Source organism: Raphanus sativus, chromosome 3, assembly GCF_000801105.2.
Source record: "Raphanus sativus cultivar WK10039 chromosome 3, ASM80110v3, whole genome shotgun sequence".
NCBI lineage: Eukaryota > Viridiplantae > Streptophyta > Magnoliopsida > Brassicales > Brassicaceae > Raphanus > Raphanus sativus.
In genome coordinates, this window is record NC_079513.1 from 6,473,991 (window position 1) to 6,491,329 (window position 17,339).

Sequence of the window (17,339 nt, forward strand, 5' to 3'; positions counted from 1 at the left end):
TGAAGTTCTTTTTATCACGTGCATTTAAAAGTCTCTTGGGTACATATGATATTTTGAAAAATTGTGTCTTATGAATATAATTCATCTCCTAATAACACTAGATTTAGTTAGAATTAAAGAATTAATAATAACTAAACTTTTTGAATAACAAGGAAATTGAATGCATTTTTAAAATTCTTAAACCAATTTAAGGGTAAGATTTTTGAAATCCATGAATCAATAATAATGGAATCTAAAAGTTTCTAAGGGATAACTAAAATCGGAGTGACTAGCGGATCGATAATGGGAGAAGGAATGGAGGCGATTTGGGCGATTTTTCTCCCTCTCAAGGCGATTTGATTTCGACCAATAAGAGGGGAGCTAACACAAAGAAGGAGAATATCCTTGCTGGGAATGGGATTAAGACGGAAATTTTCCAAAATCTTAATGGAAATATTCACAGATCTTCGGAGAATATTGCATTTTCCATTAAATCTTCAACGAAAAGTGGTGTTTATCGAGGGTTTTCGACTGCGCCGCCTATATTCATAACTATAGCAACTTTCAACCGGGAGAAGAGAACATCAAAAATCTTATTTCTCTTGGTGATGGATGCCAATCTAGTTGAAGTGATGCAAGGGATGTCGCTGGAGGAGGATAAACCGATCGTTATACCGGAGGATATCACCTACTGTGCGATGGAGAGAGGAGGAAGAAGCTTACTGGGCAGATTCTTGAACCCAGAGTGTCAACATATGCCTCGTATGTTGAAAACAATGCCAAAGATCTGGAAGGTTTATGAGAGAGCTAGGGGAATAGCCTTATCTAAGGAGCGTTTCCAGTTTGTCTTCGATCTCGAGACAGACATTCAGACTGTGCTGAAACAGGGTTTCTGGACCTTTGATGACTGGGGGATGGCGTTGGAGAGATGGGTAGAAGTTCCTCCAAGGACCTACTTGCAGACAGCGGCGATATGGGTGAGACTCCGCAATATTCCGGTGAACTACCTTACGTATAAAACGATTGATGCGATAGCTGATGGGATTGGACATGTAGAAGTGATAGAGTTTGATCCGGAAAAGCCACAGCTGCAAGATTATGTGAGAGTTCAAGTGACCATTGACCTGAACTTACCGGTGAGAGATAAGAAGTCTCTGAGCTTGCCTGGTGGTCGGGTGGAATACATAGATGTGGAGTATGAGAGAGTAAGGAAGAAGTGCTACCATTGCATGAGGCTAACACACGAGAAGCTGAAGTGTCCTCTGTTTCAAGGTAACAAGAGCAAGGGGAAGGAGATTGCAGTGGTACAGAGTACAGTGCAGAACCAATCTGGTGGGAGCCGTCAGCACCATAATGATCTTACTGAGAAGATTATGCCGTTACTGGCTCCATCAGTGCCACCAGGTTTTGCCCCACAAAGCACATTAGTGGCGCCTGAAGTCTTTGAGGAGATGCGATTCTACATGAATTGTATTGTTCCAGAGGAAAGAAGAGTACGAGAAGCTAAGATGAGAAAGACGTTAGATGAGCTCTCGCGAGATCCGGTTGCACAAAGATCTTGCTTGAGATTGGAGAGAGCGCCTTTAATCTCTAGAGAAAGAACTGGTGAAGTTGGCCATGTTTTTGACTTCTGCACATCTGAGAATGGAGGAGTACCAGATGTTGTGGAGTCATCATTGAGGAGAGCACCACACCAATACGATAATCGTGGTATGGAACGTGATGGCTCTAGACTACATGAGGAAGGAAGTGGAACAGTGGGGGCCACCGGGGAGCCTGATACAGTGGGTCGGGAGGTTGTTCTTGCATCGCCACAGAAGAAGAGATTGGATACGAGAAAGATGAATGAGGTGAATGCAGCGACATCATCAGCACTAGAACAACCTCGCTTTACTATGGGCTACACTCCAGCAATGTCAGCAGACAAGAGCAGTAAGAGTAGAGGAACGACCAGAAGCAAGAGTTCATGGTGTAGGAGGGACCAAAAGAAGAGACGCGCAACAGGTCCAGATGATGAAGGAGTATTCAGAGAAAGCGAAGAAGGCCCTCTGAAACGTAAAGCTACTGATGAGGACGAAGTCTCATCTAAGGTATCGAAGCAACATGGAGGTTTGATGGTTCACCAGAAACCATCCAATCCTCAATGACGACGCTCAGTTGGAACTGTCGAGGTTTGAGAAGCAACTCGACAGTTCGACGCCTAGAGGAGATGGTGCGTGAACATCTTCCAGACTTTCTGTTTCTCCTAGAGACTAAAAACTCTAGTGATCACGTCAAGAGGTTTCAAAGCTCGTTGGGTTACGACCACTGTCATTTGGTAGACCCAGTGGGGCTTGGTGGAGGTTTGGCTTTGTTTTGGAGGAGTACATATGAAGTGGAGGTGTTATTTGACTCGAGTAGGATCATTGATACAAGAGTCAAGATTGGAGGTTTACAGTTTTACATGTCTTTCATCTATGGAGATCCAGTGCGGCATAGAAGGCATGTTGTTTGGGATTTGCTGCGGGATATCAGTCTGAATCGAAATGGAGGATGGTTCTTGATAGGAGACTTTAATGAACTGATGAACAATTCAGAGAAACTGGGAGGTCCAGCTAGAGAAGAAAGTACTTTCTTTGGGTTTCGTGCGCTCAAAAGAGATTGCTGTCTTAGAGAACCTCCAAGCTCTGGGGACATATACTCATGGGGAGGAGTAAGAGAGATATTTACCAATGGAGTCAAAGAGAAAGTATGGATTCAATGCCGACTTGATAGGGCCTTTGGTAATGCAGAGTGATTTAGACTGTTCCCTGGCACACATATAAAATATTTGGAGAGAACATGATCGGACCACAGACCGGTAGTGATGAGTCTTATTCCATCTCGAATGAAGCAGAAGGGCAAATTCACTTTTGATAAGAGATGGTGCAATAAGCCGGAGGTGATGGAGGTAGTAAGAAGAGGGTGGAACGCAGATAGTGAAGGAACTAGAGGAACAGTTTCACAGAGGATCCGATCATGTAGAAGGGAGCTGGCGGTTTGGAAGAAATCTTCGACATCAAACTCAAGTGTGCAAATACGACGATTGAGAGAGGTGTTGGAGTCAGAAGAGAAGAAACAATTTCCGGACCTGCAGCTGCTTGCGTCCACCCGCATTGAACTAGAGAATGCCTACCAAGAGGAGGAGGCCTTTTTGAAGGCGAAAAGTAAGAACACGTGGCTGCAAGTAGGAGACAAAAACACAAGAGTGTTCCATGGTTGGGTGGAAACAAGGAGGATGAAGAATAGAGTACAATCGCTATTGAACGAGAATGGAGTGGAACATTATGAGGAAGAGCAGAAAGGCGAGATAGCGGTGCAGTACTTTCAGAACCTCTTTAGCTCCTCTGGTTCTCAAAATGCAGATAGATTGCTGGAAGGAATGCTCCCCCGGGTGACGGACAGGATGAATAGTGGCTTGATCAAACCAGTTACAGAGGCAGAGATTAAACGTGCTGTTAAAGCAATCAAGAGTGATAGTGCTCCAGGGATCGATGGAATGCCTGGACAATTTTTTCAGAAGTATTGGTCGGTAACTGGTGCACAAGTAACGAAAGAGGTGAAGGGTTTCTTCGAGACGGGAGTGGTTCCTACTGATTGGAATCATACACAACTCTGTTTGCTGCCGAAGGTAACCAACGCAAAGAAGATGCAAGATTTAAGGCCCATCAGTTTGTGCTCAGTTGTTTACAAGATCATATCGAAAGTATTGAGCAATAGACTGAAGCTAATTCTGCCTAAGATTGTGTCACCTACACAAGGAGCCTTTGTAGCAGGTAGACTTATCTCCGACAATCTTCTTATTGCTCATGAGATGATTCACGGCCTCAAGACGAATCCAAACTGTAAGGAAGACTTTATAGCCATAAAGACAGATATGTCTAAAGCTTATGACAGAGTTGAGTGGGATTTTCTTGAGACTCTGTTTTTGAAGATGGGCTTTGACAGAAAGTGGATCGACTGGGTGATGAACTGCATTAGATCGGTGACGTACACAGTGTTGATGAATGGAGAGTCATTTGGGCATATAACACCGGAGAGAGGTATTAGACAAGGAGATCCCCTATCTCCTTTTCTATTTATTCTCTGTGCTGAAGCCTTAGTCCATGTGATGAACCGCGCAGAGCAGAACGGCCTCCTTACTGGCATGAAACTGACGAGGAACTGCCCTTCTATCCAGCACCTCTTATTTGCTGATGATAGTCTGTTCCTATGCAGAGCTAGTCTACGAGAATGCACTGAGTTTCTAAAATGCTTGAAATTGTATGAAGACTCGTCGGGGCAGATTATAAACTTCCAGAAATCAGCCATCACCTTTGGAGCGGCTATCGATCCCACGATGAAGAGACTTCTTGCAGAGATATTGCATATTGATAATGAGGGAGGTGATGGAAAGTATTTGGGTTTGCCTGAGTGCTTTAGTGGTTCGAAACAGCAGTTACTTGCGTTCATTGGTGAGAAACTTAACAAGAGATTACGAGGATGGTTTGCCAAAAAGCTTTCCCTTGGTGGAAAGGAGGTACTACTCAAATCTATTGCTATGGCTCTTCCAGTTTATGCGATGTCTTGCTTCAGATTGACCAAGCATCATTGTCAGAAAATAATGAGTGCGATAGCTAGCTTTTGGTGGGATGAAGATGGAGAAAAGAAAAAGATTCACTGGATTGCTTGGAAGAAAGTTTGTGTACCAAAGGATCAAGGGGGCTTAGGTTTCAGAGATATTGAAGACTTTAATCAAGCCTTACTTGCAAAGCAAGCATGGAAACTGTATAATGAACCTGAGAGCTTGCTGGCGAAGGTATATAAGGGTAGATACTACGCTTCGTCGAACATCTTAGAGTGTGGTAAAGGTTATAGACCATCATACGCCTGGCGCAGTATCTTGTTTGGAAGAGAGCTACTGTTAAAGGGTTTAATCAGGTCCATTGGGGATGGTAAGGAGACGCTGGTATGGGGTGATAAGTGGATTCTCGATGAGGTGCCACGAAGACCAGTGAACAAGCAACTCTTATATGATGTCAAGCTTAGAGTTGCTGAGCTGATAGGAAATGATGGTAAATGGCGGATTGAAACCTTAACAGAGCTATTCCCACCAAATGATGCAGAGCGCATTAAGCAGATGGCGATTGGGGGAGTTCAGGATAGGTACGTATGGGCGTATACTAAGTCAGGGGACTATACAGTCAAGAGTGGGAGTTGGTTAGCGACGAAATCTCAGATAGGCAATCGTGGACGAGAAGATGAACCTGCAGTGCTAGCGTTTAAGAAAAAGATTTGGAAACTGCCCACTCTTCCAAAGATCCGTATGTTCTTATGGCGTGCAGTATCAGGAGCATTGGCAGTGGCAGAACGACTTACAGCACACGGGATGCCAGTTGATACCATCTGCAAATTATGTCAACAAGGCGAGGAGACGATTGCACATGTGCTCTTCCATTGTACTAAAGCACGTTATTTGTGGCGGGAGTTTCACATTGCACCTGAACAGCAGTTCCCTGATCTTTCATTAGTGGAACTATTGGAAAGCTGTTTGAAACTAATGCAAGAAGGAGCTTTGACCAAAGAACGCCGATAAGCGCTCCCTTGGATGCTATGGGCAATATGGAAGAACAGGAATAGCTTATTATACGCATAGACACAAGAATCAATAGCGGTGTTGATGCGTCGGGCTTTAGAGGAGGCGTCTCTATGGTACGAGGTGAACAAAGGAGCGAGTGGAGAAGAGCAAACAGCATTACACATGGGAGTACCGCAAAGCTGGACACCTCCTGCACAAGGTATGGTCAAATGCAATTTCCATGCGAATTGGAGGAGTGATAGGTACCATGTAGGAGGAGCTTGGATTACTAGGAACTATAATGGTGAGGTTGGAATGCATGCTAGAGATGCTTTGACTCCCAAGTCAGACAAGTTATCTGCTGATATGTATTGCTTGTTATGGGTATTGAAGAGTTTGCGTGATCTGAGAATAGAGGAAGTGCATATAGGAACAGATTCACAGGAACTGTATGATGCTATTCAGAAACCTTATCGTTGGCCACGGTATAGAGGACTACTTCAGCAAATCACTACGATATGCTCAGAGTTTGTAGGGATTAAATTTGAAGTGGAATCTGTTCAGTCAAACAAGGTGGCACGAGAGATCTCTAGAAGTGTGCTACGGGATGGACGTTTTCAATCATATTTGGCGATGGGAGGACCTTCATGGCTTCATAATATCATTAGGACTGAAGGTGCTATGGTGATCTCTTAAACCCTTCCCTTAGGGTGAGTCATCATATGCTTTTGCTGTCTTTGATGCTTTCGATTTGGTTTTTGTATTACCAGTTAAAACTGGTCAGACTTTGTCTCCTTGAGCTTAGCCTCTTGCTATTTGAGTTAAAAAAAAAAAGTTTCTAAGGGGATGTTAGTGGGATTAACATTCACAAAAATTTGTTGATTTTACAAATTAAAGATTTGTTAAATTTGGAAAGAGTTGTAGATAATTTTGTATATAGTGATGTTCTGTAAAAGTAAATTGATATGATGATTATAAGAATCTTAACTAAATAGATAGTATTATGAAAATCTTGAGTAATGAGTTAAATAGGGAATAATACAACTTCCTATAACACAAATTTTAATAGATTTAAAGAATCATTAAAATCTGAACTTTTTGAATACAAAAAAATTGAGTATAGAATTACTAAATCATCAACCAAGAACACTAGATTCTAGTGAGAATATGAGACTATACAAACCAATAACACAAGATTTTAGAAATTCTAATAATCATTATAAATATAACTTCTACTAACACTCCCTAAAGTTCATAAGAATTCATTTACCAATAACTCCTAAATACTTTAGAATAATTTAAGACAGTTAAATAATTTTGGATAAGAGTTTTTTCAAATACTTTCAAATACTTTTAGCAAACTTTTAATTTGTATTTAAATTTTTAAATATTCATTCAATTTTTGGTTTAGATATTTTAGATATAAAAATATAGAAAACAACCGTATATTTGGGCGTTCCAGTCCAGTTTCAGTTATTTTGACCAAGTTCTTCGGATGTCAGGCAAAATATTAAGACCTTATCCGTCCTTAAAACGCTTAATTAGTCGGACAACTATGTCCTGAACAAAGACCATAAGATACTATACATGGACATGTTGTCTCTTTGTGGGTTAAAGCACGATAAAAAAAAAACGTAAAAAAGACCTACAATTGCTTGCTGTCACGAATCTTTAGATCAATGAGCGGCTAGAGAGTACAAGACTTCCCGAACTGATTCTGTGCCTTAGCTTCCACGTTTCATTTAGAATATCCGCACTGTTAGGTCGCTTCAGATATTCGGACACATCTATTTTTAGTCTTCTTAAGGGACTCACAGTCTTTGTGGCAGACTCATATGGGCTCCAACTCCCTCTGCTACTTATGGTACCATTGCTCGTCCCTTGCCCACTCGATGCATCCTATCAAGACAACATTCATGTCAGAGAAACTGTCAAGTATCCACGTGTCATTTAACTAATCCAGCGATAGTTTTGGACTCGTACGAAGCACTGTCTGTGCAAAAGAAAAACATTGTTACCTGAGTTGGATCAGATTCCCGGACAAAAGGTTTTGAATTTGGCGTGTGGGGTGACTTGTTAAGGCATATCAGTGCAGCAGAAGTGTCGTCTGGCGTTTCCCATTGCAACCAAGGAAGCATAACACCGTCCATTTCAACAGGAACACTCTTTGGAACAGTGGTGCCTTGAGAGTTTTGTGATTTGATCAACCCGAAACTTGAACTACTTTCGCTCTTCTCATCTTCAAATGACGAAAAGTCTGTGTCTTCTATGTTCGAAATGAATTCGTCGATGAATTGCTCTGCTTCATCTGTCAAACCCATGGACAACCTTCTGCTCCGGTCCTTGCTCCTCTGTAATAAAGCAATAAGATGTTACAAAAACCTAAAACCATAAGTTGGACTGAGAATTGTAATGCTTACCTTCCGCATCCTTGACGGCTTTTCATCAGCTTCAGAGCTATTTTCAGTGAGCAACTCTTTTAAGTTCATAGAAAGCTCCCTACCACGCTGCTCCTCCAACATTATCTCAGCCAACAAATCTCGCTTGCGCTCCTCAGACTGGCAATTCAAGGAGAAAAGATGTGATGTGTGTTTGGTCGTTGATTACTCACTGAAAGAAGCTATGCACAAAGAGAAGTTGTACCTCTTGCAATTTAGTTGCATAACCTTTCTTAAATGTGGAGATAGCATGGTGATCATCATGGGACTTTCGCTGGGTACCATAATCAGAGTTCCCCAGAGATTCTCTTTTCTTTGGTGTTACCTGTATTAACACCGTTCATTAAAAGATGAAAATCATGTTTCCAAGGGAAGTAGCCAATAAATCAATTAACAGTCTACGATATTGCTCAATTTCAAACATCATTCTCATAAACACTTTTAAATCTATTTCATTCAGATTTTCTCAGTTTAAATTAAAAGCAATATCCAGAATAATCTGCCCTTTTAAGAGGCATGGGTTGGTTTCGAATAGAGAGTGGTCAGTCATATATAAATAAGTTAACAAAAGAAAAAGGATTATTATTGGTTGAACACCCACAAACCTTATTTTGGGCATATACTGTCCGAATTATCCTCTCAGTTCCATGCTTAATCGAGTTGGACTCCTTTCCTTCATCATCAGTGACTGCAGAAGACTGGCTCTGCAACATCCCAAACAAAAAAGAACATTTTCAGCACAGAAGTCATACATAGAAATGAACCAAGCCGTTAATAGAAACGTCGATAGCAAAACAAGTGACTTACAGAGTAGCCATCATGATATTTGATTGGATTTTGACTAAGAGACCTCCTAGGACCTTGTCTACGATCCGAAACTGCAGGTTTACCAGACCCACCATTTTGATTCTTTCCACTCGTGACACTCTTCTTCAAGTCCCTTGAATTGCTTGAACGCTGCAATTGATCTCCATCACTCTGCACATCATGTAACATATAGCATGTCTATTCACAATACACAAAATACAAATCATTGCTCATTACTCATATCAACAAGCCAAATACACACAAGAGTGAAAATGCTCATACGCTGCTCCCACTGATTTAAGAGAAGACAAACCAATATATTCTTCGTAACTGTTACCACGAAACATAAATATGTATAACAAGTATGTATGATCCTGTTGCTATGAAGTTGTCACATCTATATTATTAAAGTTGAAGTACTTTAAGAAGTTGTTTGGAAACTAGAATAGGAATTAAAAATTTTGGAGTGTTTGGCTATAGGATAGCATGAAAACATGGATAGCATTAAAAATACAATTATGGTTTTTTAGCAATATAAAAAGAAAAATCGATTTGTAATCAATATCTCATCAAATATATTCAGTTACCATAACTCAAATACATGTAATAAATTCCAGAAAAAATATCTTACTTTTAAATATGGAAACAATAAAAGAATTATTAATAAATTTATTATGACAAATACATGATACATCTGCATTGTAAATATATAAAAAATATAGACCACTTAAAACGGAAAACAAATAAAAATTTATAAAACAAAAAAAAATTAATATCACGATACAATTGCATTACAAAATGGTGAGACATCTAGAATATATAATATTCACACGAGAACTATAAAATATTATAATGTTCTTAATTATGTATAAAGTTAGACGTTCATATTATAACATCTCAGGTCCACCTCCTATTGCAATTACGTGACATGCAAACATATTCGTATTGTATATGTTGGTTTCTTTCATATCTGAGTTGATACGCGTTCATAATTCAAATATTTGTAAAATAAATATAATTTTGGGTATGTTATGGCTTTGGATTGGTTAGTCTATTTAGAACCCAGAAAAAGACTCAATGTATCCGAAACATGAAAAAAATACTCAAAATGTCCAAACATTTATCCGTAATCTAACCTGATGAAACTAAAATGTACCCAAAATTTTTACCGACCTGAAATATATTTTTAAATTTAAATTTTACCCAAAAACATGTCTGAAATACCCATACCAAATATATACAAAATATTTCAGATACTTTGCGCACCCAATCGGATTTCGGGGAAGACCCGAGCTCAAACAGAGACCTACGGGTCCAAAAATATATTAAATAGGTACTTATATAAGATTCGGATATGAACTGCACATGTATTTTCGAGTCGTTTTTGTTAGGTTTTTCAGGTACGGTAAAATACCAAGATCTAAGAAAAAGTTATATAAAATGTATATACAAAATCTCAAATAAACTAATTCATAAACTATATAATTTTAAACAAAATTCTTTTCTTTAATATAATACGGTTTTAGAACACAATAATGTACAATAATCTCAAAATATTAATTGGTATCAAAGTTTATTTATAATTCAAAAATCCCGCGCTTTTTAAGCGCGGGTCAAAAATCTAGTAATTAATTACAGCTGGAGTGATATAATTATAGCTTCGAAAGTTTATTTTATAACAAAAGAGTTGAAAAGTTGCTAATCAATCGCATCACACCACACAAAGAGGGCCCACAGAGAAACTACAAGAAGTGTTGTCTGTGTTTTACCTCGGAATTGTCAATCCGGCGGCGAACAACAGAAAGCGACCGTTGTCGCCGCCGCGAATTCTCCTTTTCCCGATCTGCCCCAATCGCCCTACCCCTAATCGCACTACCACCACTGTTCCAGCCCGAACTAACCCTCTCCCGCGGCGGTTGTCTAGACACCGACCGTCTCCGACTCGAATTGCTCCTTCCCGGATCCAATCCACCGCTCTTACCAGTAACTTCTCTCGTCGACGACGGATTTCTAGACAACGACCTCCGCCGTCTCGAGCTCTCGGTGTCCGCATCCAACCTCCGTACGCCACCGTTATTACCACTAGAACCAACCCTAGACACAGACCGTCCACGCCTCTGCGAATGTGACGTCACGTCGGTGGACTTCCTAGAGCCAGATCGTCCTCTTTCGCTGCTGCTAAGCCCGCTCTCGCTGGAGAAGGACTCGAAGAACTCCACGGCTAAGTCGTCGAGGCTGATTTCGCCGCCGAATCCAGAACCTCTCACGGTGTTCACGAATTTGCCCTTTCTCATCGGAGTGGCGTCGGCGGCGGCGTCTGGATCCGGCGTGCGGTGGGAGAAACGGCTCAAGCTCCGGTGCCTCCTGGGGATTGACCTCCGTGTTGAGTAAGAGGAGGAGTCGTCGCCGCTCTCCGAAGATTTAGCTAGCGTCGTGGTCGTTCGCTTGAGAAGGGAAGTCGCCATTGAGGAGGAGGAGGACTAGTGTGGGAAGAGGAGCGGATGGTTCGACATTTTGAATTTTGTTGAGCTGTTCGAGGAATCATATGCATATGCTCAACTCAATTAATTCATTTTTTGACTTTCAAATCAATTCGAATTTTAATCATATTCACTAGATTAGATTCTGACCCGCCCTTAAATTTTCAAAGGGCGGTATATTTTTTGTTTGATATTTTTGTAAAATTTAATATTTATATTTGTGTTTTTAGTCATATATATGTTTTTTATTGTATAATATTTTTCTTAAATGATTTATAATAATAAGTTTTAATAATTGTATTAAAATAGTTGGATCAATAGGTCATATTTTAATAGTATTGATTTCATTATTTTAATTAGATACTCAATTAGTTTTTAATTTTTATATTATTATATTTTATTATATCTTCTTTTCAACTTGTTAAAAGTGTTTATATTATATTTTTATGTGAAATAAAAAAATAAAAAAATAGATTTCAAAACTTTACTATATTTTTAAACATGATTTTTTTATATTGACATATTTATAATCTATTCTATTAAATTAGAAATATGACCTTTTGACGAATGTTATGTCCAACTGTTTAATGATCCTGTTATTATTTTCTTTTATAGTTGTACCTAATTTTTTATTTTAATACTAACTAAACAAAATATGAAAACTAAATTTTTCAAAAGAAATTAAAACAAAAATATATCCGCCATGTGAAAAGACGGGTCAAAATCTAATCAATACTATTAAAATATAAGAATATGACATATTGATATAGGTGTTGGTCTAATTTATTTTAATCAATACTATTCAAAGAGGAACATGACATATTGATATAGGGTGGTCCAACTCTGATCCAATTATTTTAATCAATATTATTAAAACATGAACATGACCTATTGATATAGGTGTGATCCAACTATTTTAATATATTCCATTAAAACTTTTTATTAATTATTTTAAAGAAATATTATACAAAACACTAATATGACTATAAAATACTAATATAAAAAATTAAATTTCTAAAAAGATGTAAAACAAAAAATATACTCAGAATTTAATACAATTATTAAAACTTTTTATTAATCATCTAAAATAAATATTGTACAAAGAAAAACACAAACATGACTAAAAATAAATTTCTAAAAAAGTGTAACACAAAAAATATATTCGTTCTTACAAAGATGAATAATTATATAAGAAAAACACAAAACAAAGAATAGTCACGTAGTTGTGCTATGAAATCAATAGTCCATGCACCAGTGTTAGATACAGCGGTTTAGATTTAGAAGTAGTTTTCTTTAGTTAGGATTAATAGAATTTGATTTATATCTATAAAATATTTAGTTTATTACTATTAAAGTAGGTTACGTAGTGAATTTATTATTTGAACTGAACTAATTATCCCCTCCCCCGGATTATTAGGCGTGATTAAGTAGTGGTGATGTTCTTTATTTAATTTTGTTGCAGTTATCATATAAAAAAAAATATGTATATCATTGCAGTTATAATATTTAAAAGTGTGGACACAACATATATCAATTGGTCATACAGGAGAATTAATAGAATACTAGATTCTGATCCGCCCTTAAAAAGGGCGGGTATATTTTTTGTTTTAAATTTAGTTTTTATATATGTGTTTTTTTGTGATTATATTCGTATGTTTCTTTGTAATCATATTTGTGTATAAATCAAAATATATATTATTAAATAACGGCAATTTAAAAATTGATCCGGTATACGTTCGGTTAAGGATGGGTTGCAGATCGAACCCGGCCCGCTGACCCGCTAATCCGCAGGTTTCAATTTTGTTCTGATCAAAAAATCTGACCCGTATAAACCGCAAACAAATAATTTTGTACCCGCTCCGCTTAATTTTGCGGTTATCTGCGAGTTGTATTTTTTTAAACAATAATTCTTTAATATAATAATTGTAAAGATATATAAAAATATATTTATAATAAACCTTTTATCTATTATCAAAATTCATATACAGTTATATATTTTGATTTGAATAAAATAATATTTGAAACTTAAATAAGATATATGGTTTGAAAGTTGAGGTCGGATCATAATTTTAATTTGTTTTTTTTCTTTTTGGTCAAAACAATACAATAATTTAAATATGTAATTTCAATGCCAATCAAAAGGATTTATCATTGTCCAAGTTCCCGTTATTTTTTCATGATGGAATATTATTTATGAAAATGTAACATCAGTATTTATATTTTGAAACATCACATGTATTCTCATTCCTAAATAAGAATGTGGTTGAACATTCTGTTTGAAAATATGTATATTTAGTTTGGGTTCGAAGAAACTACATATAACATATAAGTCTTATACGTATATCCATTTATTAAATTTGGGTTTGTAAAAAGAAAAAAGTTTGGGTTTGTACAAATTGCATATAACTTATAGATCTTGTACAACTATTTGTTATGTATATTCGTTTAGTTAGTTACGTGAACATAAATCTATGAATTTTAATAGCATAAATATAAATTTAAAAATTTTGACCTATGATAATAATATAAATCTATTTAGACCCGTTAACCTATTAAACTAATTGGTCTCGTGATCCGGAAAAGATCTTTTAGTTTTTATTTTTGTTTTTGCATTAATGGCATAATCGTTATTAAATCTTCTTCTTCCTAAAGACATCTTTTTAAGTTTCCTGCAACTTTTTCTAAGGTTATCATCCAAGTGTCTTCAACAACAACTATAACTTATGACGATTTGTTAGCTTTGACCCAAGTTCCCTGAAAAATTTAGATGAAACGTTTGTTGATCAAAAAAAAAGGATGAAAGATTTGTTAGCTTTGTATGGGAAATAATCACTTATCACGATTGTGTTTTCTAATTATAAAAAGACTGCTAAAAAAATAAAAAAACTGTAAAAGAAAGTAAGTGATAGAACATGGACCCCACATATATTGTATGCTCTTGATGAAAATAAGGAAGTTAGTAAGTTACGTACGGTTAAATAATATTCTAGTGCAGTTATATTTACTTTATACTAGCTGGCCGGCCCGCACCCTGTGCGGGCATTGTACATATTCAAATTATGGACTGAATAGTACAAAGTTTTAGAAGTAACGGATTTTATATCATAAGATAACCGTCTTTGGGATAAAGCATCAGACACAGAAAAAAATAGATAACAATTAAGTATCCTGCCTACGGAATATTTTGAAAAACTTGTTTGTAGACAACATTCAATGTTTTTGTCTCCGGTTTCCTTTCTATACCAGTTATTAGGATTTTTAATTCAGATCTCGATTTAACTCTTGAAAGTGCAACATAGAACTGACCATAAGAGAACACTGGCCTAGGCAGAAATATTATTAATATCTAATCAAATGTTTTATGTATTATTAAAACTAAATTTGTTCTTCATATGTTTTATGTATTATTCATAAAAATATGTATTATTCAAATACAATTCATATGTTTAATGTATTATTAAAACTAAATTTGTTCTTCATTCAGTCTTTGTGCTTCAAAACTATAAGCCTTTTAGACATTATTTAATTCAATCTACTTTGATGTTTAAATTATTATCATATACTTTGAAATATGAAATAAATAAATCACGCATGTGCGGGCATCGATATGATTTATATATTGCATTTATAGCTATTATTATTAGTGCATAAGTAGATCGTAATTATATTTCACTCTCGTTGTATCTTTGTATTTTACTCATTTAGGTTTCTCCACATATAAGTCTCTCTCCCTCTCTCTCTCTCATCATAAATCTTGTATTTTTTTCAAAAAGATAAAAAGGTAATACGATCATATCGGGTGTGCGGGCATTCATATGATTCATATATTACCCGTCTAGCTATTAGTATAAATATATAAGTAGATTATAATTATTTCTCAATCTCTATGTATCATTATGTCTAATTCATATACTACATGTTACGTTATTATTATAAGTGCATAAGTGGATCGTAGTTATCTTTCACACACACACTCTCTCTGTAATGACCTTCCCATTTAAAAAAAAAAAAAAACACATGATAGTCACAAGCAGTGTGCTTACTTGTTTGATTAATTAAAATAAATTATGTGGCTGGGAGAGATTTCTTCAAAGGAAGGAATTAGTGAGCTGTTTAGTGGATAATTATGAATCAAAGCCAGCTGTCATGTGATCATCAAGCCTGGTGTAGACTCAAGACACTTAGCTTACCATTAGATGATTACTCTCCACTTTCCTCTCTCCCTCCCTGACGTGAAGAAACAAAACTCATCAGAGAAAGAAAAAAATTGCAGAGAGAAAACAGTGAGAAAGAAGAGAAAAAGTGAAGAAAAATCAGAGGAAAAATCATAGAAAAAATAGACAAGACCTTGGAAGATTTTCTTTCATCCTCTATCTTAGTTCCTTGCTCTAGAGAAGATCAGAAGGTGAGAATCCAGAGTAAACCCTAAACCTTGTTCTGTTTTTTTTGTGAGGAACAGATTTTGATTTCTGTTTTCTTAGATCAGTTCAGTTGCAAGTTCAGTAAGGGAAAGGATCATCTGAGTTCTTCTGTTAGTCAGTTGTGGTAAGCTTAATCTTCTTGCCTCAGTCAAGTATTGATCATAACCAGATATTAATCAGTGAAGCTTTGATCTTGGTTGAGTGTTTAAAGTATTATGGGTTCAGTTTTATGAGTTTCAGATTAAATCAGTTTCTGGAATAATTAGCTCATATGTTATGAACTGATTAGATTAATTCTGAACTGATCTGATCATTGTCTGAACTTCACTTGAACTGGACTGATTAGCCTTGTCCTGAACCGAGCTGATAAGATTTATTTAAAATTCTTCTTCAAAACCGAACTGAGTATCTAAAGCTAGTGCTTCTGTTATGTTTTGTTCAGCTGCTTGCAAGTCTTGCTGTCTCACTCTAGTCGTCCTTGTACCCGTGTACTCTTTTGGTTCCTTCAGCTTGTTTGAGATCAGTTTCAAGACTTATTTTGAGGTGAGTCTAGATAGTAGGATAATAAATCATGTTTGAGAGTAGCATGATTTATCTGCAGCAAAAAGTCACGAATGAGTAGATGTTATCTAATTATTCTAAAAAAAAAATTCTGTGAAGTGTTCATGTAGGTTATCTGTGACTTGTATATGCATTCATGTAGTTAAGTATGTAAGTAATAATCATATGAAGTCTTGTCAAAACTCACTACTTAAATATCCCCGTAATATGAAGATCCGTCGCTTGATCGTACGTGGTTCACGTGACGTTTCAAGATGTACGAAGACACGGAGTTACGGTATTGCAGACTAGGGCCGTGTACTGGGTGACGATCCAGTGTCGGGTATTCATCAAGTGATTATCTGAAGGAGATGAATTTTAATTATTTTTATTATTACCCGCTAAGCTCTTAGCCTTTTGTGGTTTCGGGTTTAGCATATGCCTATAAATATATATTTAAAATTTTGAGTTAAGGACGGTGGATATGGAGTGATGAATAGGATGAGATTCATGTAGTGATTGAATATGTACTAGTACTTGCATGATCATACTTATGCATTATTGTGAATGCTTGTGTGGATGGTTTATATTTTGTGTTGTGATTCTAGATTCACTGAGTATTTTTACTCACGACTCATTCGTGTGTGCAGGTAACCACTAGGCGGGAGACTTACTCTTTTTGACTAGAAGGAACGGCGTAATCAGCGGTAGTTTTTGTTGTCCTTGCAACGAACCTTCTGTGTATATTACTGTAAAACGTTGTTGGGCGATAGGCCGTAGGTTAAAACTATAAAGGTTTGTAAGATGTTTAAAAATAAATAATTAATGTATAAAAGAATGTTTATAAATTACGAGTTCTCATATGTTACTAGTTCTTGTCCGGGACGAACCAACTATCGAATATTGCTTGTCGGGTTGAAAAGCCTAAAGTGATATTCGATAGGAGCGTCGGTGTTCTCGGTTTGTTAATCTAAAGTGATCGGATTTATTCTGAGAACCTCGGGTTGACTTTCAGAGAACAACGTCAGTGTCATTTCTGGTCATTTATGATCGGGGGTGTCACACTCTCTCTCTCTCTCTCTCTCTCTCTCTCTCTCTC

The 17,339-nt window shown here is 36.8% G+C and overlaps 3 protein-coding genes and 1 long non-coding RNA gene across 5 annotated transcripts; 3 read left to right on the forward strand and 1 right to left on the reverse strand.

Annotated features, from left to right (window-relative positions):
• The first annotated feature begins 587 nt into the window (after positions 1–587).
• LOC130509928 (uncharacterized) lies at positions 588–2,126 on the forward strand. Its single transcript, XM_057006244.1, has one exon. The coding sequence runs from the start codon at positions 588–590 to the stop codon at positions 2,124–2,126; it is 1,539 nt and encodes a 512-aa protein (XP_056862224.1).
• Positions 2,127–5,656: 3,530 nt separating this feature from the next.
• LOC108830164 (uncharacterized) lies at positions 5,657–6,250 on the forward strand. Its single transcript, XM_018603764.1, has one exon. The coding sequence runs from the start codon at positions 5,657–5,659 to the stop codon at positions 6,248–6,250; it is 594 nt and encodes a 197-aa protein (XP_018459266.1).
• Positions 6,251–7,062: 812 nt separating this feature from the next.
• Positions 7,063–11,366, reverse strand: LOC108830163 (uncharacterized). Its single transcript, XM_018603762.2, has 7 exons — positions 10,569–11,366; positions 8,800–8,970; positions 8,598–8,696; positions 8,198–8,317; positions 7,975–8,112; positions 7,573–7,905; positions 7,063–7,453 (listed from the first exon to the last, which is right to left on the reverse strand). Exons 1-7 carry the CDS (start codon positions 11,262–11,264, stop codon positions 7,226–7,228), a joined length of 1,785 nt encoding a protein of 594 aa, XP_018459264.2. The 5' UTR covers positions 11,265–11,366; the 3' UTR covers positions 7,063–7,225.
• Positions 11,367–15,300: 3,934 nt separating this feature from the next.
• LOC130509886 (uncharacterized) lies at positions 15,301–17,105 on the forward strand. 2 transcript variants are annotated; one of them, XR_008943841.1, is made up of 4 exons: positions 15,301–15,684; positions 15,761–15,824; positions 16,143–16,243; positions 16,891–17,105. It is a non-coding gene; the product is annotated as an uncharacterized LOC130509886 (long non-coding RNA). The 2 variants fall into 2 exon arrangements; XR_008943840.1 differs by having other exon boundaries at positions 15,304–15,684; positions 15,766–15,824.
• Positions 17,106–17,339: the final 234 nt, after the last annotated feature.

Coding starts and splice junctions, on each gene's coding strand:
- LOC130509928 (XM_057006244.1), top strand. CDS start 588: ATGGATGCCAATCTAGTTGAAGTGATGCAAGGGATGTCGCTGGAGGAG.
- LOC108830164 (XM_018603764.1), top strand. CDS start 5,657: ATGCGTCGGGCTTTAGAGGAGGCGTCTCTATGGTACGAGGTGAACAAA.
- LOC108830163 (XM_018603762.2), bottom strand. CDS start 11,264: ATGGCGACTTCCCTTCTCAAGCGAACGACCACGACGCTAGCTAAATCT. Junction 8,318..8,597: donor CAGTATATGCCCAAAATAAG/GTTTGTGGGTGT, acceptor GTGTTAATACAG/GTAACACCAAAGAAAAGAGA. Junction 8,113..8,197: donor ATGCAACTAAATTGCAAGAG/GTACAACTTCTC, acceptor TTGAATTGCCAG/TCTGAGGAGCGCAAGCGAGA.